At 39.4% G+C, this 25249-nt stretch overlaps 1 protein-coding gene across 4 annotated transcripts in view; it reads left to right on the top strand.

The window, feature by feature from the left end:
* Usp32 (Ubiquitin specific protease 32) overlaps positions 1–25249 on the top strand; it is a 186135-nt gene that overhangs the window by 39151 nt on the left and 121735 nt on the right. For 2 of the 4 annotated variants that reach the window (XM_067115460.1, XM_067115463.1), the window contains exons 4-8: positions 9198–9319; positions 10152–10311; positions 20750–20931; positions 23931–24099; positions 24612–24748. In XM_067115460.1, coding sequence (XP_066971561.1) covers positions 9198–9319; positions 10152–10311; positions 20750–20931; positions 23931–24099; positions 24612–24748 — 770 coding nt within the window. Of the gene's footprint in view, positions 1–9197; positions 9320–10151; positions 10312–20749; positions 20932–23930; positions 24100–24584; positions 24749–25249 lie in introns of all 4 variants that reach the window. The other 2 variants (XM_067115461.1, XM_067115459.1) reach the window with 1 other exon arrangement.

Genomic DNA, 25249 nt, shown 5'->3' with positions numbered 1-25249 from the left:
CTTCAGCCAAGATTATATTCTCATCCGCAGAACTTGACCACTTAATCAAGGACATCTTCAAAGTTTTTGAAGTCCTCAGTTTCCTTGATTGGTTATTGGGCGTATTAGCCAAGAAAATCGAGGATCATCAGGACTTGGACGGGGATTCTGCTTCTGACTGGTGGGGGGTTTTGTCACCTGCGGACAAAGCCATAAGAGATGGCTCGAGCGAACTTTCCACCCTCGTTACCCTCGGGATGCTCAAGAAACAAGAGCTATGGTGCTTCTTCGCTTCCAAGGGAGTCACTCTTTTGCAAAAGTCAGCTTTGATGTTCTCTCTGCTGGAAAAAAAATCACCTCTTCCCTCAAGATATGGCGAAGGAGATCGCCACAGATCTTCAGAAAAAGACGACACAAGACTTGCATACTCAGTCATCTAGACGCCCCAAGGAATTGTATTCCTCTCTTCAAGTAAGAACCCTTTCCCCCCTCCAGCAACATCCCTTTCATGGAGGAAGGAGCAGGACATCTTTCAGGTCCCGCCCATCGGCCCATTTTGCATCCAGAAACCTTCGGAAGACCTCCACCAAACCAGCCCAGAAGAAGTGGGATTTTGGAAGAAGTGGCTAATAAGAGGAGCGGAACCTTGGATTGCCAGGGTTCTGAAGGAAGGCTACATCGTTACTTTTCTGGAGAACTCTCCTTTGGTCATCTCTCCCATAGAATTGTCAGCCTACTCAGAACGCTCTGAGAAACATTCAGCCCTACTGGAAGAAGTCTCCTCCCTCATTCAGCAAAAAGGAGGTTCGAGACACCGACATGGAGGGATTTTACGATCGTCTCTGTGTGGTTCCCAAAACATTGGGGTGTTGGAGACCAGTCCTCGATGTGAGTGCACTCAGTCATTTCGTCTTGAAGACAAAATTCAAGATGGAGACAAGTCGGTAACAATAGATATGCAGGATGAGTGTTTTCATATCCCACTTCATCCAGTGTCTAGAAAATAACTGAGGTTTGTCTTTCAGTGAAAAATATACCATTTTCGGGCCCTCTCCTTTGGCATTTCAACGGCCCCTCAGGTGTTCTCTTAAGTTCTCGCTCCTCTTTTGAAATGGCTCCATTTACTAGGGATCAGTGTGAGTCTCTACCTAGACGACTGGCTGCTTCGATCCCCATTGAAGGGCAAGTGCATGGAGGACACGCACAAGACTATTCTTCTGACCCAGGAGCTGGGCTTTCTTTTAAACCTTCAGAAGTCCCAGTTGACCTCTTCACAAAAAATCCTCTATCTGGGGATGATACTGAACTCTCAAGCTTTTTGGGCTTTTCCGTCACACAAGGATTTCCAGCTGCCTTCAGATAGTCTGAAAATTCTTAACTCTTTCGTCTTACACTGCTCAGCAATGGACAATCCTATTGGTGACCCTGGCCTCCATAGAAAGCTTTGTCAAATTAGGCAGGTTACATAAGAGAGTTCTCCAATTTTACCTGAAGGCTAATTGGGGCAGGAAAACACAGCTAGATAATCACGTCTTCCCGATCACCCTGGAAATAAAATCAGACCTACAGTGGTGGCTGTCAGAAAGAAGGCTCTCGGAAGGGAAGTCCCTTCATCCGCTGAACCCAGACCTGAACTTTTATTCTGACACGTCGGACATAGGCTGGGGAGCTTTGTTAGAGAATCAAGAAGTCTCTGGGATGTGGACTCCAGATCAACAGAGCTTATGCATCAATGTAAGAGAACTGAAAGCAGTGCATCTAGGCCTTCAGAGTTTTGCCTCCGTAGTCCACAACAAGACTGTAATGGTTCATGCAGACAACACCACGGTCTTAGCCTACATTCGGAAGCAAGTTGGGACCCACTCCTTCGCTCTGTGTCAAGCAGTGAGAGACTTACTGCTGTGGGCAGACCGAAATCAAGTGACTCTGGTCACTTGGGTCATCCAGGGAAGATTAAATGTGATGGCAGAGAAGCTGAGCCGCCAGAAGCAATTACTCCCCACAGAATGGACCCTAGACCCTCTAGTTTGCCTAGACCTATGGAAGTTATGGGGCAAACCAATGATAGACTTGTTTACCACTTCCAGGAACCATCATCTTCCTCTGTATTGCTCGCCAGCCCCAAACCCCCTTGCATGGGCCAAGAATGCCATGCTGCAAGATTGGTCGAACCTAGACCTGTATGCCTTTCCTCTCTTCTGCATGATCAGGGAGGTCTTTAACAAGTTCCAGATGCACAGCAATATGACCATGACCCTCATAGCTCTCTTTTGGCCTCTGAGGAAGTGGTTTCCGGACCTTCTTCATCTGCTGGTAGACTTCCCAAGAATGCTTCCTCAAAAACCGTCTTTAGAAGACACCACATAGGGTTGTCCACTCTTGCTCTGACAGGATTCAGACTGTCCGTAAGCTGGTCAGAGCGAAGGGTTTTTCAAGAGGAACTGCAGAAGTGATTGCTCAGTGCAGAAGATCTTCTAGTCTTGTCTATCAGGCTAGGTGGTCAGTCTTTCGACAGTGGTGCCTCAGTTGCAACTTCTCATCTTCTACGACCACTGTAATTCAGATTGCAGACTTTCTCCTCTTCCCAAGGAATAGAAGGAACTTGTCTTCAAGTGTTAAAGGCTATAGAGCTATGCTTAGCTCAGTCTTTAAACATAGAGAGTTGGATCTCTCTTCAAACCCCAATATCAAGGACCTGTTGAAGTCTTTCGAGACGATGAAATCTAAAAAGGACTATTCTTCGGTATCTTGGAATCTGGATATGGTCCTTAAATGGCTGTTGGGCCCATCATTTGAACCCCTCAGGACTTCTTCCATTAGGAATTTGACTTGTAAGACTCTTTTCCTCTTTGTGTTAGCCACGGTTAAACGCATTAGCGAATTTCAAGCCATTGTCAAGAAAATGGGCTTCTTTCAAGGCGACGCACTTTGTTCTTTCACCCTAGGCTTTTTAGCAAAGAATGAGGTCCTGTCAAAGCGCTGGCCTTGTTCTTTCATGGTTAAGAACTTATCAGATATTCTAGGACAAGAGGAAGAAGAGAGGTTCCTATGTCCAGTCAGAGCACTGAAACACTGCCTTCATAGGACAGAAAAGATTAGGGATACTTCTAATAACCTCTGGTGTTTGGTTAAGAACCCGTCTCACCCTCTGTCAAAGAATGGTTTGTCATTCTTTCTGAGATTTATTTAAAGAAGCACACTCCCAGATCCAGGAGGAATTTTTACTGATCTTTAAAGTAAGAGGACATGACATCTGAGTGTGTCCACGTCATTGGCATTCAGACATAAAATGTCCCTGTCCGCTATTATCCAGTCCACTTACTGGAAGTGCAAGTCAGTTTTTGCTCCTCATTATTTGAAAGACATAGAAACCGTGTTTAATGATTGCAGTCCCCTGGGGCGTTTACCGGTGGCTGTCATGGTATTAGGTGAAGAATCATAGGAAGCACTCTTTTTCTCCTACTATCTTTTTGCCTTGAAGTAGGGTTTGCGAGTTTTGGGGAACCTGGGGGTATGAAGTACCTGGAGTAGCCACCAGTCTTAGTGGATAGGGTATGGTTTTTATCAAGTGTTTTCAAATTAGGTAACAAGGTTATCTGGTTTTTTATCTTGGTACTGGGTGCTGCGCCCAGGGCAAGGGCACCTTTGTAAACTTTGCTAGTCATCAGACATTATCCCTCGCTGCAAAGTTCCCTATACCGCCACGCCACTACAGGTCAAGACAAGCACCAACCAGAGGCTGTACTCGCCTGCAGTAGCTCTCTTACTAGGTAAGGAAACAACAAGCATTGCTTTCAGTGCTGGCAGATTTTTCTATTTCAAAGGCAGTCTCCGGCTATTGGTGGGCTTGGTTATTGGTGATCTGGTTTTACAGTGCTTGTCTAGCAACGAAAATTGGCAATTTTCAGCGCCAAAAATCACCAATTTCCGCTTATCAGTGCCAGTAAGTGCCGAAAATCACCGTTTTTTCGTTATCCGCAATTTTCGGTTATTGTCACACCGTCAGAACAGAACCCCCGCCGATAACTGCGGACTGCCTGTATCATGCTTTAATGTTTTGGAGTAGATTATGTCCATGTGTCCCACCTCCATTCAATGCAGGATTAAGGAATTATTCAGCTATGTAATTGCTTGGTAATTTACTTATATAAAAAGGACATTTTTATGATAAAATAAAGTTTTATATGTAATTACCAAGTACAATCATATCTTCAACTTACATGAGGTTAGGTTCCAGAACCCCTCGCAAAGTGAATTTTTATAAGTTTGGCATGGTCTCTAAAAATGCTAATAAATGCTTATTTCTAAAGTTTAAACACTAAATGTGACCCTAATCATTCTCCCAAATTATTAAGTTAACTTTGAAATGAAATTAAAGTTACTGTAATTTAATTTAAAAGTTAGCTTAATACATTACTCTTAAAAAAGAGAAATAAATGGTTGACATAAATAAAAACAGATTTGGAAGAGAATTTCTCTCTCTCTCTCTCCCCTTACAAACGATCTATTTTTAGAATTGTCTGAACCTCTTTTTAACAACTTCTTTATGCTGCGTCTCTCTCTCTTTGTTCTGAAATGCTTTTTCATGAACAAACGGTGTTTATATTTTGACTAATACAACTCTTAACACTTATTATGTCTCTGTTTTAGATCAATTTGCAACACTAGCGTATTTACACTTCGAGAATTAATAAGGTAAAAATTAGATCAATTTAAACTATCTACTGTACAGAGAATTAATAAGTTGTAAAAAGAGAGAGTGAGAGAGAGAGAGAGAGAGAGAGAGAGAAAGAAGTATAGAGAGAGAGAGCTGATTAACAGCTCAGAGAGAGAGAGAGTGAGTTGTCCTTGCTTAAGAGAATGAAATTATGTATCAATTATTACGGAGACAGAGAATAACACACTAGAGAGAGAGAGAGATAGAGATTGTCCTTAATTGAAATATCAAGTTATATTATTTATGAATTATTATGGGGAGAGAGAGAGAGAGAGAGAGTTATTCTTACGTTAGATATCAAAAGATGGAAATTCAGTATTAAACTAACTATTAAATGAAATTAAAGTTACTGTATTTTCATTTAAAAGTTAGCTTAATACATTACCCTTAAAAAAAGAAATAAATGGTGTGACTCTCTCCCCCCATTCTGTCGATCTATTTTAGAAGTCTCCTCAACCTCGTTTTAAAAAACTCCTTTATTCTGTCATTTTCTCTTTGTTCTGAAATGCTCTATGTCTCTGTGTTTTAGAACGGCACATTTACAGTTTATAAACGGTACAGGTAAAATTAGATCAATTCAAAATTATCTACTGTACAGTTCAAGACATATAGAGAAACAGTGATGTAACACGTAGGTTGGCTGACTTCAAACGAGAGAGAGAGAGAGAGAGAGAGAGAGAGAGAGAGAGAGAGAGAGAGAGAGAGAGAGAGAGAGAGAGAGAGAGAGAACAGTTGTCCTTACTTAAGAGAGTGAAATTTTTTATGAATTATTACGGACACAGAGAGAGAGAGAGAGAATTACAAGAAAAATTTGACCACCGATTAGCAACACTCCCTTTCTTGTCATCTTAAATGACATGTCTGACAGCTTTTGTCTTCACCTCCTCCTTACAAAAGAGGAGGGAAGAATTTGTTTGTTCAAAATAATACAAATTTTGTAATTACAGTTTTATTATTATTGTTATTATTATTATTTGAAAATTAGTACTTATTAGGTAAAAAGTTTATTTATCATACAAATAAACATACCTGTATACATGTACCATAAAAATTCGTCTCACTAGAAGCGAGAGAGAGAGAGAGAGAGAGAGAAATTATTACTTTTAATAATATGTAATGTTATTTAATTTACACATAAAAGCTTTAAAGCTTATAAATTGCATAAAAATTAAACAAACACTTTTGCTGGGTTTCTCAGTGTTCACAAACGTTCGCGTGTCTGTGAAAAACTCGTGTATGACCATTAGTTAGGTTCCAATAAAAAATTCATGCGTCTGTGAATTCGTGCAACTCGAATCGTGCAAGTTCGAGGTATTACTGTAATTAAAAATATTAGAGCCCTCCCTCCTCCCCTCTCATGGACATGAGGGCATAAATGACTTGTCAACCAGCTGCTGTGTTGTTTCAATATTCCCCGTAGAGAACAGGGCTGTTACCTGGGTAAAGCAATTAAAAAATGCTACCACGAAATTCAGAAAGTTGCTGCACGAGGTAGAATATTTATTTATGTAATTACTTGGTAAGTATGTATAAAATTTTATTTTATCATAAAAATGTTATTTTACTGCATATGTACAGGAAGAGTTAAGAATACATAGCCATAAATACATAAAATTGAGGCAATGATGTCCAGCACTTTGATCAAACATTACAGCTTCCTTACACTTATGAACATCAGCATTCATAATCTTTGCACTGAGACTATTCCACAGTTTGCTGTGTAGTGAATAAAAGACTTCTCTTATTGAGTATGTTGATAAATATTTCAAGAAAATATTCCCAATTTTATTTGGAAGGATAAAAAATTCAGTGCAGGATGAAAAAATCTTTCTCTCTCTCTCTCTCTCTTGATTTGAAAGTGTTTGAGAAGTGGTATAGATTGAAATATCAATATATTTTATTCCATGTTATGAAGCATGTTTTACACCTTAGCTCTTAGATGTTTTAGAATGCAAACTTTGTTGTCTCACTTTCAGAAATGAAGCACCCTTGTAATTCATATCATGTAGGGCACCTCATGATATGCCTCTTCCCCCTTATTTGGGTGTTTGTGGGAAGAGCTGAGAATTAAATTATTATTTAAAAAATATAACTAGAAAAAAATATGAGGACAGGGAAAGATATTTTGTAAATTATTGTCTAATGCTCTCAAAGCATAATTGTTAAACCTTGAATGCATGGTCCGGGTTACTTTTATTGTAAGAGGACCAATAACAGTACTATATACAGTATTAGTTATATGACTTGCTTTGTGAATCATTCTCATTAGGTTTTCTTGCTGAATAATAAGATGTAATGTTGGCACAAGCAGTTGGTATTCGTACGATGTGCAAAGTTTTGTTTGTGCTATTTTTTGGTGGTTTCAGTGGATTAAACCAGTTACAGAATATAATCTGGCTCATTTTGTGGTGCAAGCAAATGAGGCTGTACCCCAGTGACCAGTCTTCACAAGATCCTCGACATAAGGACAAACAGGATGTTCAGGAACTCTTTAGGAACTTTGAATCATGACATATCTGATGACGTGTCTCTTGCAAAACAGCCTTACCAGTGTCATCCAGAGCTAATAATTTGTAGGCTTCATGTGACCATTATTATCATCATTAATATTCTTTGGAAGTAGACCTCCTTGTATGCAGGTTTCATTGAAAATATTTGTTGCTTCATCAAAATTGTTTGGAGGGTTACTGGTGGAAATTTGAGTGAAAATTCTAGTAAATTTAACTGTATTTTCTTTGGAATAAACTTTTGATATAAAGGGCCATATTCATTAGAGAGGTTGCAGGAATAATTTAAGAGTTTTTGTTTACCCGTGCAAAGTATACTGACATTACGGTAGGGTGTTAAATCTTAATCCTGTGATGTTATGACATGGTCACAATACTGTACATACTGTGGAATTTAGGTATATACTGATTAAAGTGTGATGTAGGTTAAATTTTTGTCACTAATGGGCAGTAAGGTAAGTTAATCTACTTACTTTTGATGGTCATGTGCTTGGTATTGATTCATCAGTGACTTGCTGCCCCAAACCATCAGTTGATGTGATGATTAGGGTTTATCAGCTTCAACCATGTTGAACCCCTGATGGCACAACTTGGTAAAGACCATTTGGTTTTTAAGAGTGGTTGGATTACTGTATGCTACTTTTTGCAAGACCTTTCTGTAGCCAGATTTCAAGGTGTTGCATCATGTGGGAAGTGTGTGTGGCATATTCAGACTGTAGCACAAAAGGCTTCACATTAATCATCAGAACATTAGGGTGAGATTCACTGAACAGAAATTATTAACACCATAGGCTTTTAGCATACAAAATATTATGACAGGATATGTATGTGCTTCAAAATATAAAATTAATAAAATTGTTAATTAATATAGGCCCTGAAGAAATTCACATTTTATTACCAATGTACAAACAGATTTTCAGAAATATTTGTTTATACAGTTAGCTGTGCATATTTTCAAAAGAGGTTGAAATTGAGATTAGCTAATGAAAAGTAGATGGGTGACCAAAAATGAAAACAAAATCCTCACAAGTTGTGGATGTTGATATGCATTTGAAAACAATACCATTTAAGACATACAAGTTCCAAATTATATACAAACTCCCCTGGGTTATGTTTTGAAATATTATTGTGATCAGTCTGTGCAGTTAGCTGCGATAAGTCCTGTTAGTTTATAAGAATGTCAGAAGTGAAAATATTGCTTTACATTTGGCAAATTTAAAGCCACTAAATTATAATCTGAATTTTTAAGAAATCTGTTGGTAAAGAATATTAACAACACATCATTCCTCTTCAATTGTGGCATTTCATTCAAATGTAGCATAAAAGGACCATTAAACTTTTAAATCAGTTATAAATAAAAATTTGTACATAATTTGGTTGCTATGTGGGTTAATATACTAAGTTGAGTGGAAAATTTTACATAGTAAATCTTGAGTATCCTTTTATCTTAGGCTTAGATTTTGTAGATAGGTGCTTATCTCTCTCTCAGTAAGTACATGAATTACATTACAGTTTTGCTTAAGAACAGCCTACTAAGTAGTGCAGTATATGTTACCTATACCAAACTCAGGGCGTGCACAGAAAGGTTGAGTGTAATGAGTAAGATGTGCAGCAGAATTGTACCTGTTCTTGGGTGTTTTGAAAAATTTTATGTTTTAGTGATGACATTTTTGTAACAAGGCTAAACTGATTTCATTATACAATACAAAATGGACTAGTTCAGTTACTGTCAATAATAATAATAATATAATAATAATAAATGTCAAGCAGCAATAACACATTATTACTATCTTATTGTACTCTAATTACATTTGTCACGCTGCTGTTGCCATACTAATTTTGTCAAGTGTAACTGTGCTTTCCAGTCATAATGAACCGAGTGCTCATTTATAGCAATAAATGGCTTATTAAATATTATTTAAGACAGAATTCATCATGTACTCACTTTGAGAATTTGCAAAGGTTTCTAACTTGCACCTTTCTTGATTTCACAGTTATTTTTGGAGTTTACGCAAATGAAGCCGGGACACATGTCGTCAAGAGTGATATGCTGCGGCAGTTGCAGCAAACGGAAGGGGGATACACACCGGAGATTTTGCATAAGTGTTTTGGACCGGTTAGTGTTGTATCTCATTTTTATATCTTTGGAAAGGAGAGTTAAAGTTACCTTTTCTCTCTGTTTGATGTGATGTTCGGGCCACTGATGTCATGACTGTGATTGGTGGCCTCCCCAGACAGGATAATGGTATTTTTCTCTCAGATAGTAAATAATAATATTGCAGTGCTCATGGCTGTGATCTACATAGCTTGGGTACTATGGTGATGGATTAAATGATAGTATTTCTTATCCTGTTCTGTAAACCATTGAGGCAAATTTAGCTAGGTCTGTTTCATTTTAATGATGGAATTGTTTTTGATCATCTTATAACTAGTTATAGTTTAATACTTCACTTTGACTTAGATTAGTTTCTTGTTCTAGTTGATATGTGCATATTATATGTATCTGCCATTTGAGAAGAAAGTAAACATTACAATTGTATGGCAGGACTTGTGTATATGCAGTTGTATTTTTCTGGCTTGTAGATATTTTATTGAATGATATTTGATGAATATATCTCAACTTTTATTAAAAGATGTTTACATTTTTTACATTATTTTATTATGACATGACAGTGAATGAAAGAAAATAATTATCTATTGTGTGCTTGCAGACAGGCAGGCATTGCATGCTTATTTTGCTTAATTCTCTAAGTTAAGTCATTAATGTTACTGTCAGTAAAGTAAGCTGTTTTATTAAATCTAATCTTACTAATTTTGGGCTCTGTTAGTGACTAGCTTCTTGTGACTTCTAGCAGTTCTTTTATGCAAGATATGGAAATGCTTTGGACTTAAGGTGAATGCATACAGTACCCAGATCCTGGTTTTAAATTGACAACTGTTTTGTACAGAATGAGCGTGCAACTTATGAAGAATTCAAAGATTGGTTGATAACCTACCCCGATGCTACAACTGTCACCCGTTGGTTACTTGCTGAGCCTTGTCATGCATCTTTATGCAATGATTTGGAGACTCCAACATTCTATCAGACACTTGCTGGAGTAACACATTGTAAGTAATATTCATTGGGGAATTGTCTTCGTAAAGGGTCACATTAGTTTAGCCATATTTGAAGGGCTCCTCATTTGATACTTTTATGTACCGTCTAAGTTTTTATACTTTTCTATTTCTGTAAACAGTTACAAGATTTCCTGTTACTGTCTTCTTTGTCTTCAGCCTTTACCCATCTCTATATGGGGTTGCTGTTCTGTGTAAGCCTTTGCCATCTTCTATCTTGCGTATCCTGTTCGCTTAACCCTTTTTCTCTGCATGTCATTTGGTACATTATCTTTCCATCTGAATCTTGGCCTTCCCCTCCTCCTCCCCCCAACCACCTACATGTCCATGACCCTTCTACACACACATGATTTCCTATTACTGTAATCTTGTGTAGTTGAGGCGAAGTGCATATTTTATATGTTGCAATACTCCCTGAACAACTGAATTAGCCCTGGTCATTGACCAGCCCAAACTATATCCCCATAATTTTTTAATCAGAAAGTGGGTAGTTAACTGTCAGCGTTACCAACGCTACAGGAAAAATCTTGTCAAATGAGTTACCTGAGGTACCATTGACAACACTGCTGCAAATACCGGCCGACCGAGGCCGACATCCCCAATTGTTATCAGTGCGCCGTGCTGTGTGGATGTATCCTGCATCAGGCAAACTTTTGGTCTTTAGCCCAACCCCCTTGTAAGTAATTTGGATATCAGATAACGACTTGGACTGTTTTCATCGCCCCTTTCTCCTGGATTTGTACTTTATTGACTGGTTTTGGAACTTCTCTCCCGGTTTGGTCTTTGGCTTTGTTTTTGGACTTTGAGATGGATAAATCAGACATGAAGACGCCTCTGTCTATTAGCGCCGCTGCTTCCACTCCTGCTACAGCCTTGACGACTGAGCTTTCTACTGCTGGAGATGCTACCGCTCATCAATCATGTACGGCCTGCAAGTGTAGGATGAGTACCCTAAAGCATGACAGACATTCTCTTTGTGTATCATGTAGAAAGATTCAATGTAATGTCAGTCTAAGATGTGACGAGTGTAGGTCTTGGTCGGTAGATCAGTTGGAAGATTATGTAAAGCACAGAAAATCCTTAGCTACTAAGAGTAAGCATAGGTCAGAACCAGCTGTAGAGGCTAGAGGCTCCTGATAAGGAAGTGTTAGAGCCTGAATTATTCAAGAATTTAGAAGATAAGTTATCAGCTAGTATGTCTAGTCTATTTCCTAGCTTTATGACTAAATTAACTGAAATTAAAGATAGTGATAGTAGTACTAATGTTGTAGATTCTAATCGTTCTTTTTCAGCCCCCCAGCCTGTTCCAGAACCAGCCCTAATGGGTGCCGGGGGTCATGGAGAACTGCAAACCTCGAAGGTAGGATCTGCCAGCGCCCCCGGTGCGGAGCAGGCAGTGTTGGCAGCAGATTTCCCTCTTCCCTCTCAAAGTGTAAGTTCTAAGGTGGATTTAGAATTAGGTATGTCACAGACGAGTAGGAATAGTACTTTAGGAAGTATTCAGGAAGAGAAGTTGAAGGTGCAGTCTTCTTCGGGTTCAGGTTTGGTTGGGGTTTCTAATATTTTGGCTTCTCCTTTAGATCCATCTTCGGTTTTATTTCCTTCTTCGTGCTCTTTGCAACAGAAGGTTTTTAAATCCGTGGAGGGTCTTTCAGATTTGGTTTCTGGTTTGTCTGCTTTTGAAATTTTGGAGAATACTCCTTCTTCAAAGGTTCCTTTTCCTTTGGGGGATAAATTTCTTTCGTCTTGCGGTGGTGGTAATTCTGGCAATCAGGTTTTCAATGTTGCTGAATATAATGCAGATTTGTTGGGTCTCTCTAAAGGTTATAGATTGCTAGTTAGGCAGTGTTTTAATTTTGGTTTTTCCAATATTCATGGTCATGTTTTGAAGAATTTTCCTGAATTTGCTAATGGTGTCTATCAAGATTATCATGGGGGAACAGGATCGGTCTATTTTCTTTCTTTGAAATCTGTGGCCTCTTCAGTGGCTTCAGAATGTTCCATTTCCCCAATTTCTTCTAAGCCTTTTTCCATTGCCCTTACTCAGTCTTCTTTTTCAGTCTACTCTTCGGAGGGCTCTTCGGGGTCTTTGTTTGCTCATCCTGTTTCTTTGCCTTTAACTCAGCAGAGCAAAGATTTTTCTTTGGTTCAACCCTGTGATGTTAGAGCTTCAGCGGCTCCTCCTCTCTCTTCAGGGTTAAGGGAGAGTGTACCTTTAGCAGATCCTCCTTCATCACCTTTTGCGAATCCTGTAGTTTCTCAGGCATCCGATCTAGATGCTTGTCAGGTGGTTGCGGAGGCTTCAGCAACTCCTTATTTTCATCCTTTACGGGGTTCTAACCGTAATGTATCCACCGCGATTCTCGCGGATGCTACGGCAGTTTGCAGTTTGCCTGTCCCAGCGTTCAGTGTATCAGTACCAATAGTTTCCTCAGCCTCTCCACTCTCTAGGATAGCTGGTAATTTGCCTTCTTCGATTACCTTGGGTTCAGTAGCTCGTAGTTTGCCCTTTGAAACTCCTTTGAGTTCTGGACCAGTCGGTATGTTCTCCACCTGTCCGACGTCGGCGGTAGGCCCTCCGGTGGTTACTCCAAGTGTGGCTTCTTCCTTTTTCTCTCCTTCTTCTTCTTCTTCTTTCTCAACTTTTCCTGCAGGTTTCTCTGTTCCTCCGCCTAAGGCATTCAATGTAGGTTCGGGTTTGATTCCGGGTCATCAAGGAGTTTTTCCTCCTTCCTTAACCAGCGTGACTTCGGTTCTGGATTCCTGTTCTCTTGCGGGTTTGATTCGTCTGGATTTGCATGGATCGGGTGTTGTGGCCTCTTCACTCTCAGGGGTGGGTGTTTGTCGCCCGGGTGTGGCCGGTCCAGGTGTTGCGTCATCGTCACTGGGTGGTGCGGGGTTTCCGCAACCGACTGTGGTTGGCTCGAGTATGTTCACGACAGATACGTCAGGTGTCCGTCTCATGCACCCAGGTGTAACAAGTTCTGGGTTTTCGAGTTCAGCGCTTGCTAGTGGTTAGCCTGTCTCTTCCTGTTCCTGTTTGGTCGGACCTGTCTGACAAAGAATGTTCCTTTGAAGAAGAGGATCCAGTACCAGATATTAGTTTTTCTCCAGCTAATGAGAGTGAGTATAAGCAGATGGTGGACTTTATCCATTCCCTTTATCCGCAGTCCAAGGCTCCTGAGGAGCCTACACAACCAAATCAAGTGATGTTCGAATCACTATATGCAACGAAACCGGTAGTCTCTCAAACATCAAAGAATCTGGTCTGGTTTGGCTGAGTCGAGCAGGCGTTGAAGGAGGTGGACTCTAGGTTAGCTGCTATTATTGGGTTGGGTAAGCAGGATTCAATCTTGCTCCCTATTCGGAAGGGGTTTTACAAGGTAGCAGGTAACCCCTCTGCGGGTGTCAGGATTCCTCTCAACGAATCTGTTGAGGCTCTTCTCTCTCGGGTTCCTTCGTCAAATCATCTGGTCTCAGTTACATCTAGGGAGGCTTGTATTTTGGAGGACACCTTTCGCAGCCAGTCAGAGGCCTTGTCCCACTCTATGTGGGTGTTGTCCGAGTTAATGGGGTTCCTTAAACAGGATGGATATACTCCCTCCGATCCTGCGTTGTTTGATAACCTCATCACTTCAGTTTCTATGGGGTTGGCTTACCAGGCTAACATTTCTGCAGGCTGTACGACATTCTTTGGAAAGAAGAGGAGGGATTTCTTTTTGAATCATCTGCCTCCTCATTACCTGGAGATTCATAAGAGGGTTCTGTTGAGGGCTCCGTTTGCGCTCAACAACAGTCTATTTAGGGAGGAGGATGTCTCTTCCATGGTAAACTTTGTGCCTTTGACATTGGCAGATTCGGGTAGCTGCTCAAAGTTCCAGATCTCCTAAAGGGTCAAGAATGTCATCTCCAGCTAAGCGTTCGCGTTCCAAGTCCCCCGTCTGCCGCGGTATCGAAACCTTTGTCGTTTAAGAAGAGTTTTCGAAAGTAGATGTTCCTTTGCCTGCACCTGTAGGAGGTTACCTTGCCCCCTTCTGGAACATCTGGAAGGAGTGGGGCGCAGAGAGTTGGGTAGTGGAGGTGTTAAGGGAGGGGTACAAAGTCCCTTTTCATTCTTGTCCTCCTCTATCCAGCTCTCCGGTTTACCTTCCCAGTTATTCCCCATCTTCCATCAAGGGGATAGCTTTGGCGGCAGAGATCTAAGCCCTTTTAGAGAAGGGAGCATTAGACCCCGCTACCCCTTCTCTGGGTTTTTACAGCCGGATCTTCGTGGCCCCAAAAGCGGGAGGATCTTGGAGACCTATTATAGATCTCTCGGGTCTCAACCGGTTGATAGTCTCAACAGAGTTTCACATGGAAACTTCGCAGTCGGTGCTGTGGTCAGTTCGGAGAGACAATTGGATGATTTCAGTGGACCTCAAGGAAGCATATCTCCAGGTTCTGATTCATCAGGAATCTCGGAAGTTCCTTCGTTTCTTGGGTCCAACTGGAACATTCCAGTTCAAAGTCCTCTGCTTCAGTCTGACCACAGCACCTCAGGTCTTCACGAGGGGAGTCTCCTATTTCGGACATAATGCATCGTCGGGGTTTTCGGATGAGGAGATATCTTGACGATTGGTTGGTTCAGGCTTTGTCTGTGGACGGGGTGTTCCAGGCAAGGGATTTCCTACTGAACCTGTGTCAAACTTTAGGAAATTTAGTCAATTTAGACAAAAGCTCACTAATGCCAGCGCAGGTAAAGACCTATTTAGGGGTGACAATTCAGACTCGTCTTTTGAGGGCTTTCCCGACGGAAGAGCTGATTCTGGCGATTCTAAGCCAACTGGAGGTACAGTAAACTCCCCATATTCACGTTCTCAGAATTCGCGGACTCACGTATTCGCGGATTTCTCTGTGGAATGTATCTACCCGTTATTTGCGGAAAATTTGCCTATTCGTGGTATTTTTCACTGAGAAATATTCACTAATAACTATATTTTCATATAATTTTCATGACTAAATGCACTTTTTGTGATAAAACTATTAAAATACTCAGATTTAAGCATTTTTAGAGGGTTTTTCTTGTGTTTAAACTATCAAAATAGGCAGTTCTAAGTGTTTTTAGAGGGGTTTTAAGTATTTGCGGATTGTAACTATTTGCGGGGGGGGTGTGGTACACATCCCCTGCGAATACGGGCGTTTACTGTATTCCTGTCGAACAGAGCTCAACCATTGAGCCTGTGGAAAAGCTTGCTTGGTCGAATGTCCTTCCTCTCGCTTCTAGTTCCAGGGTCTTGTCTCCGGATGTGTTCTCTGCAGGTGTGTCTCAGGAATTGCTGGGACTTTCGGGAAGAGACCGTGTTCATAGTCTGGGATGATTCTTGCCTGAAGGATCTTTGGTGGTGGTCAGAAGGACATCATCTGACCGTCGGCGTAAGATTAGACTCCCCTCTGCCAGATGTTCATCTGTTCACAGATGCCTCAGATCGGGGTTGGGGTGCGACCCTGGAGGAATCTCAGGCCCAAGGCCTTTTGAGGGATCTGGATCAAGAGGAGGCCATAAATTTCAGAGAGTTGAGAGCAGTAGAGGAGGCTCCATGTTGCTTCTCAGAGCAAGTAAGCAACAAGATAGTAGCGCTGTTTTGCAACAACGTTATGGCAGTGTCGTATCTCAAGAAAGAGGGGGGAACAAAATCGCAAGCATTAAACGACGTAGCACAAAGATTTCTTCGTTGGTGCGAGGACCGCTGAGTTGCTGTCATCCCTCAATTTGTGTCGGGGAAACTCAGTGTCTTGGCAGATGCTTTGAGTCGTTCGCAGGAAGTTCTTGGGGGCGAATGGACTCTAGTTCAAGAGGAAGTTCAACCTCTGTTGAAGAGATGGCCAGCAACAGTGGATCTTTTTGCCACCAGGTTAAATTTCCGTCTTCTGGTCTACTTCTCCCCAGTAGTGGACCCCATGTCCTGCGGGACAGATGCAATGCTGCACTCCTGGGACAACATGCAAGTGTATGCATTCCCTCCTTTTGGGTTGATCCAGGAAGTTTGATCAAACTCAGAAACAGTGTCAACACGCAGATGACTTTGATATGCCCCTTGTGGTCCCAAAGACCTTGGTTTCTAGGCCTTCTGGACATGTTGACGGAAGTCCCAGTATTCCTTCCAGAGAGGAGAGACCTTCTCAGACAGCCCCATTTCCTTTACTTCCATCAGAACCTCCGCGTGCTGAAGCTAGCTGCTTGGAGACTCTCCAGCAAGCAGCCCATCATTCAGGACTCTCTAAAGCAGTGGCTCGCCAACTGTCTTTCTGTCTGAGAAGTTTGACTAGGAAACTTTACCAGGCCAGGTGGGCGATGTACCATAGTTGTTGCCGAAAAGAGGGTCATAGTATTTCACGTCTGTCAGCGGCGAAAGTAGCGGACTTCCTCTTGTTTTTGAGAAAGAAAAAGAATCTATCTTATTCTGCGATTGCTGGTTATAGGTTGATGCTCAGTAGCATGTTCCGATTTCATCTACCTGAGCTTTCGACCAGCAGAATTTTACATGATCTATTAAGATCTTTTAAAATAGAGGGTCCAATTTTTCCACTTCAGGCCCCTCGTGGGATTTAGTTGCTGTTTTAAGTTTGTTAAGCTCTTCATCATTCGAACCCTTAGAGTTGTTGTCATTAAGGCAGTTAACCAAAAAGGTGTTATTTTTAGTTGCTCTGGCTACAGCAAGAAGAATTGGCGAGGATTGGGCAGTGTCTAGGTCGGTATCCTTTTTGGGGAAGGATATTTTTCTTTTGTACTTGCCGGAATTTGTTGTTAAATCCGAATTAGAAACGAATCCTCTTCTTAGAGCGTTTAAAGTTGTGTCTTTGGATGATTTCGTAGGAGGCAACACTTCCAAAATGCTGCTATGTCTGGTTAGGGCTCTCAAAGCTTATTTGTCTCATACTGAGAAACTTTTGCCTCATCCAAGAACCTTATATTTGTCTCGTACCGAGAAACTTTTGCCTCGTCCGAGAACCTTATGTGTTTCCCCTAAGTATCCATCTTGGCCCATTTCCAAAAATGCAATTAGTTTCTTCTTGAGAGAGGTTATTAGTCAAGCGTCGGAGGGTTTTTCATTGCTTTCGGAGCCTTCAAGTTCTTCGCACCCAAGGGCGCATAGTATCAGGGGAATGGCTATTTCTTCGGCCTTCTTGAGGAATTTTTCAGTGTCGGCGATCTTGGAGGCGGCTACTTGGAAGTCGGTGTCGGTTTTCACGACGTTCTACCTCAGAGATATTCAGTTTTCTTCAGAGAAGGGTTACTTGCTGGGTCCTTTTGTTGTGGCCAACTCAATTTTATAATTAGATTGTAATGTCAGGGTCTGGGGAGTTTTGGGTAGTTAATGGTAGTGTAATGAACTTGAGAGTCTCTGTTGGTCGGGGTTCATATTGAGAGTATTAATTTGTTGTCAGGCCTTTGAGGTTAGGTAGATGCGGATGACCAGGTTGGATTATCTTCAGCCTCCTCTGCACAGCCATCTGCATCAGTTGACTGTGTATCAGTTCTTCACCGGTATTAATTTGTTGGTTTGAGGTTAGAGACTTGACCAGGTTGGATTATCTTCAGCCTCCTCAAGCCATCTGCATCCATAAGAATGAAGATCCTACACAGTCAACTTCTCCTCCATACATGAGAGGCTCTGAATAGCCACACGGGAGGTTCATCGTACTCCTCCATACATGAGTGGCTCATGGGAGATCGTCTTTCCCCCTCCATTCATGGGAGGCAGCTTGACTCAGACAGTACCTTAGACACGAGACTGACGTCGAGGTACTCTCTTTACAGGCATCCTCACTTACCGAGTTGAATAACCAGGTAAGGACACATTCATTTGCACATACAGTAGTAGGTTGATAATGAGTTACCTGCTTTTCTCCGTTGACAGGTCGGGCTGAATTAGGTTGATCCAACCTCCTTTAAAATTTTGTTAATCAGGCTAATTCAGGTGTTCAGGGAGTATATTGCAATATGAAGTTTTCATAATAAAACTAATATTGTAATACTTACCTGAACACCTGAATGATTCCCACCCTCCTCCCTACTTCAATTTGGATAGTGAATAACTCAATTGGGGATGTCGGCCTTGGTCGGCCAGTATTTGCGGCAGCGCTGTCAACGGTACCTCAGGTAACTCATTTGACAAGATTTTTCCTGTAGCGTTGGTAACGCTAACAGTTAATTACCCACTTTATGGGTAAAAATTATGGGGATATAGTTCGGGCTGGTCAGTGACCAGGGCTAATTCAGGTGTTCAGGTAAGTATTACAATATTAGTTTTATTATGAAAACTCCATATTTATGCATATTTTATATATTTACAATAGTATCTCATCCAATTTTTTTTGTTTGTGCACCCTGCCTTTGGTACCATTCCTTTCAGTTTGAGAAAGTAGTCATGTGTAATCATATAAAATTGCTCAAAAGTGCACATAAAGTGAATACTTTGTGACTGTGAACATTGAACAGACTTGTGAGGGAGTGTGAACATTGAACAGTCCTGTGAGAGAGTGAAAATTCTGCTCCAATATAATGTCCTGTATTAAAATTTCTCTGTTACTCTTTAATTGTTTCTTATTTCTTTGTCCATTCCAAGAAAACTGAATTAAGATTTGCTTGGTGGCTTTCCTGCAATACCTGTGGGGTCATGTTTTTGTTAATTCATTTTATATGAAAATGCAATTTTTTTAAGAGTTACCAGTGTTTGTATATACATTTCCATATTCTTTTGCTGTGCAGTTTTATGGGTTATTGTGACCATAACTTATTTTTAGGAGGAACTGGTCCATTTTTTCCCTTTTCCTTTGTGAGATATTGAAGGTTAGAGTATAATATTTAGGGTGCTATCAATAATTTTTTCATTGCTTGAGTATTAGTATTTATACTAACCATTTGCCATTCAGTCAGGTCTTAGAAATGCCTGATTAGTCTGATAAGTGTTCCAGATAATAAACTTGAACATTGCTTAAGTAGAAATTTTTGCATTATAACTTCCAGTAGAAAAAATATAAATTAGCTAATTATTAGTGGCTTGTTTTATGAAACCATTCACCCCATAGGTAGGTAGTGCCGTCAGTGCACCTCATGCATTGTACTACAGGCAGTCCTTGCTTATCGGTGGCGTCTGTTAACATTGTTTCGGTTTTACGATGCTTGGCTAACAATGTTGTTAATCAGATTTTCAGTGATGGTAAGCGATTTTTGCCATCAGTAAGTGTTTTATCAGTATCAGTAAGCAGTTTATCAGCATCAGTAACGGTTTATCAACACCAATAAGCGGTTTATTGGCACGTAAGTTGTCGTAAGTGCTAATTATAACCATAATTAGTGGCAATTTTTGGTTACAGGCGGTCCCTGGTTATTGGCAGGCTCAGTTATCAGCGATCCGGTTTGTCAGTGCTTGCCTAGTGATGAAAATCAGCAATTTTCAGCACCGATATCCGCCAGTTTACGCTTATCGGTGCCAATAATTGCAAATTGGCTCCAATACATAAACTAACAGAGGTGCCAATAACCGAAAATCAGCACTTATCACTGCCGATAAGTGCCGAAAATCACTGAAAAAGCCCCGAAAATCACCAATTTTCGTTTATCGGCGATTTTTTGCTTCAAGTCACGCCGTCGGAATGGAACTCCGCCGATAACCGGGGACTGCCTGTATTGGCACTTGGCTGGGAACGGAACCCCTCTGTTAACAGGGGACTGCTTTGTACAGGCATAACTTAAGGTTCTTTGCATCACCCCTTCGGCCCCTAGCTGCAACCCCTTTCATTCCTTTTACTGTAACTCCATTCATGTTCTTTCTTCCATCTTACTCTCTACCCTTTCCTAACAGTTGTTTCATGGTGCAACTTCGAGGTTTTCCTCCTGTTACATCTTTCAGACCTTTTTACTGTCAGTTTCCCTTTCAGGGCTGAATGACCTCATAGATCCCAGCGCTTGGCCATAGGCTTAAATTCTATATTCTATATATTCTATAAAAATATTTTACATATATATTCAATAAATGTCAGATAAAGTGATATCAATTCTTGTAGAGTAGCTGCATCTTTGTGTATTATTAGTCTTTCTCTGCCAGTATTATTTGTTTACAGTTATTTCACAGGGCCATGTTTATACACCAGAAATTTATTTTTTATTATATACTTTATGATTATCAAGAGCTAGGAGGGAGAAAAGTCTTCTCAAATTGAGGTAATTTTAAGAATATTTTAAGACAAGTTAGACTGTTTGTGAAGGCAGCTACCCAGTTTTCATCTGAAATCAAACTCTATTTCAGATTTAGAAGTTTGTGTGTTTGCCGAGACCACCAGTAAAGGAGTTTTAAAGTATATGCTTCAGTCTGCAAAATGTGAAACTTACTATAAAGATTTATTGTTGTGTTTATAAGGTCCTAAAGATCTTATATTTTTTTTATTCTAGTGGAGGAGAAGGACATCTTAGAGTTAGAGAAGAGATACTGGAACTTGAAAGGCTCATCACCAACAGGGAAGTTGGATCCTGAAACTCTTGTACCTCTCATTTCTCCACCTCTGCCTCCAATGCTGGCCAAAGGAGTTTTTAATGCCTTCGATGAAAACAGGGATAACCATATTGATTTTAAGGTAATGCCTTGTTAATTTTTGTTTGGTTTGGTATTTATTTGCAGAGTCTATAATTAACTTGGTTGTATGGTTAAACTATTAAGTAATGATAATAATGGTAGCATTACTGGTAGTAATATAGTAGTAGCAAGGTCTCCCTTTGTCTGATTTTACTTATCAGTAACCTTGACAGATTTTGCAGTGAAATCTGTTGCATAAGTGTAAATGATGATGCTACCATATTAAAAAAAACTGGGTTAACTAAAAATTTATATAACTAGAAGCTGACGGAGAGATTTTGCCACGGCTACCTGATTATGGTTTGAATGTCTCAAGTACTGTCTTCAGTGTGATGCGCTTACTGTACAGAAATACTATATATTTCAATGTGAAAGGAATCTCATTTAATAGTAAAGATATATGTAATTTAATGTTGGAGATTTGATGCATACATCAGGAAAGACCAATATTTACCGAGTTTTTTATGAGTAAATTCAGTGCCCCCCATGTTTTACGCGTTTCACATTTCCACGGTTTACTTTGTCATGGATTTTTGTGGAACACATCATTCACTTGTCTGCAGAGGCAGTTTCACTAATTTGTGGATTTTTCTTGGACCATATCTCTAAAATTATCACTAATTCGCTTTTTTTTCCTAGGGCAACACTATTTATTCAGTAATTACTGTATTTTTTCATTAAACTATATGTATACTGAGAGAGAGAGAGAGAGAGAGAGAGAGAGAGAGAGAGAGAAACTATGGTTTTTACATCAAAGTCTAAGTACAGTATAAATGGATTATGTAAGTGAAATAACGTTTCATTGACATTTTGCTTCTTTTTTTTTTTTATTAAGGGATATTATACTGTTTGAGAGAGAGAGAGGGAGAGAGAGAAACCATAGTTTTGAATTGAAGTCTAAGCACAGTTTAAATGGATTCTGTAAGTGACACAATGTTTCACTGATATTTTGTTGTTTTTTTTATTAAAGGATATTATACTGTTTAAGAGATAGAGAGAGAGAGAGAGAGAAACTGTGGTTTTTACATTGAAGTCTAACCACAGTATAAATGGATTCGTAAGTGAAATAATGTTTCATTGTAATTTGCTGGGGATGGGAACTAAAGGCACTTAAACTATGGGTGGGATGAGAATATTGAGAGTTACCTACGTATGAAATTTGGATTTTAAATATTTTTATGGTGATTAAAGATGAAACATCAACAGTGATAAAATATTCTCTTGTGTACTGTTATGATGTGTGTGATAATCATAGTCAGCTAAACTTGTAATGAAATACAGTACAATAAATCAGATAAAGCAAAAAGTATGGCAATGCTACCTACTTCGATCTGTCGTGAAGTGCTGGCTTTGTTTATTTATGTGTTTTTTTATGCTTATGGTATAGTAACTGATATTATTTTCATTAAAGAATATGTACAGTACAGTACTGATATACAAGAGAGAGAGAGAGAGAGATAGAGATTACTTTGTCACAGAAAAGTTGCTACTGGAGCCTATGTATGAAATTCAGATTTTAAATATTTTATGGTGATTAGATCAATACAGTATAAATAGATTCTGTAAGTGAAATAATATTAGTCATAGATATTTTGCTGTGTTTTCCCAGTATATGTATACCGAGAGAGAGAGAGAGAGAGAATGATGGCACTAGAATTTTTTAATAAATTTATGGGAGATGGTGAGGACTAACCACAAAATGATGTAAACCAAGAACTTACTGTAGTAAGTCTTTTTTTATCATAAATGTATTTGTACATAATCACGAAACTACTAACATGACGTAACAAACCTAGCATTCTGTTTGGAGGTACATGTCCTGTCGTCCTAAACTACCCACTTATTTTAGATGCTCTATACAGTCCTAGTACTATCCTAAAATATGTACCTGTACAGTAAATATAATTTCAAAATCATCTTACAACATAGGAAAATATCAGTACGCCCAGTGCATTACAGTATGCACAGAACGACGCTTAAAGTTACGTAGGCCAAAGAAAATGTGTGTATCTGAATGATAGGGGATACTTAAGAGTAACAGTTGTAGGCTGGGATACTTAATTTTGCAACATGCCTTTGAAATGATGTTAGGGTGTTATGGGATGATAGTTTGAGGTGTATTTATGTTTGAACTGTCAAGTTTAGCAGTGAACTTAAAATAGGCAGTTATAAACATTTTAGGGGTGTATATAGCATACTTAAGAGTAACAGTAGTAGGAGAGTACTGTAATGTAGGGTTACTCTGGGTGTTTTGGGATAATGGTTTGGGGTGTATTTTTGTTTTAAGTGATATTAAATTGTTTTAGTATGATAATCAAGCAGTGAAATGTTAAATTAGGTAGTTATAAGTGTTTTAGTTTAAGGGGTACATGGTGTTTGGGAGTTATAAGCCAGTTATTAAGCATTTTTAGAGGGGATTTTTGCATTTCCACGGTAGGTTCTGGCACCTATCCCCACATAGAAATAGGGTAGCACTGGTGACTCAGTTTCTGTCTGCCTTTTCATGTTCCAGTGGCATATATTTCTTGTGTTTCATGATATAATCCATTTTGTGTGTGCATATTTGTTATCGTGAAATTTATCTAAAGCAATATTATTGAAAATTGCAGGTTAACCCTTTATCTGGACTCATAACCAGATGTACATGTTTCAAGATCATTGAAGATCTTGCTTTGTTGATCTTATGAAAATAGTATGCATAGTTGATTTTTGAAGTTTTGATGCACCTTACACTGTGGAATATCTTGTTTTGTTTTATAAATTAACTCTAGACATTGTAGGTTTTCATTTGATAATTTTGCTTTGTAGGTGTTTTTGAAATGAAGAAATTATTTTGGTGTATTTTGTCACAAGCCAGTTTGTTCAACAGACAAAACATTTGTTTGTTCAACAGACATGACATCAGTTACATACACTGTGTTTAATAGACAAGACAGTTTCAAACAGTAACTTTTGAAGGTTTTATGTTCTATAAGTCATTTCATAATTTTTTTCACTCAGGAAATGGCTTGTGGGATATCTGCTGCATGCCGTGGACCACTGACAGAAAGGCAGAAGTTCTGCTTTAAGATATTTGACCGTGACAGGGATGGAAAGTTATCAAAGGAAGAACTGACAGCAATGATTCAAGCACTGTTACTTTTACATTACGAAGAACAAGAACATACAGGTGGGTCTGAGCTAGACAAGACTTCAGTGCTTTGCTCGGCACAAATCTGTTTCAAATTTCAGTTTTCATGTCTACAGTTAAAGTAGTAATAAATATTAGTTTATGTTTTTCATTTTGGTTTCTTTTTGTTCAGTCTACAATGGTTATTTTTCCAGTTTCTTTTTTCCACCAAGATTAATGCTTTTTTTTTACCAGTGTCCTTGCTTTGTTTAGCTTACAGAGTGACTAGTCATTAACCTTGCCAGTCATAAGAGCATGAGGATTAAACCCTTTAAATCCCAAAATTCTTTAGGATATTATAGATTATATTCTGCTATTTGCCCACCCTTTGTGTCATTCTTATGTTATGTGAACAAAAAGAAAAGTGTTAATTTGATTAATTTTGGTATCGTTAAAAATCTAGAATTGATATTTAAAGGGGTGTTGGGGAGGGGGGGGGGATAGCATAAGCGTTATGAGGTCGACCTAAATCTCGTTCCAAGCAGATGATGTGTGCGTTGGCGTATCCTCAGACGATGTTGAAAAACTTGTTGGAGAGTTTCTCGAGAATCACGACCCTCACAAGTCTGGCTTTGTCACCCAAGAGGAGTATCTCATGTGGACCCTCCATAACCCTTTGTCTTCAACATTGTTGGAAATTATATTTCAGGTTAGTGTCTCAGTTTTCGATAATGTTATTCTATCTCAGTCTTACCACAAATGTTTTTAAAATGTTTTGATATACTAGGATTTAGATTTCACCATGAAAAAGTAATAACATTTTTAATTTTCCTCAAAATAACAAGGCATGTGGAATTGAAGAAAGTTGATAGTAAAGTGTATGCTCCAAGTATGCAAGTTCCTAGTAATCAAAATGCCTAATACAGTATGAGGCTCTTAAATTTAAAATGTACAGTACTGTATTCTAATGTTTGAAGGATGTTCATATTATTTTTGTATTCAAGATATTACAACAGACATTTGATATATAAGCCAATCATGTGTTAGGGGAAGCTTGGCAGTTTAGTGCATTTTGTGTTACAATGCATTGGTTCAATTTCATAAAAGTAAAAGGTTTTTCCCTAATGAAAATGAACAGCTTGAGATAAGAACTTTTTTAATATATCAAAAGTTTATGAAATTTCACAAAGTTAAAAACTGTATTTTACAT

The sequence above is a fragment of the Macrobrachium rosenbergii genome, chromosome 13 (genome assembly GCF_040412425.1).
Source record: "Macrobrachium rosenbergii isolate ZJJX-2024 chromosome 13, ASM4041242v1, whole genome shotgun sequence".
In the NCBI taxonomy this organism is placed as follows: Eukaryota; Metazoa; Arthropoda; class Malacostraca; order Decapoda; family Palaemonidae; genus Macrobrachium; species Macrobrachium rosenbergii.
The sequence above is the reverse complement of the archived record's forward strand: the minus strand, read 5'-3'. Positions and strand labels throughout refer to the sequence as shown.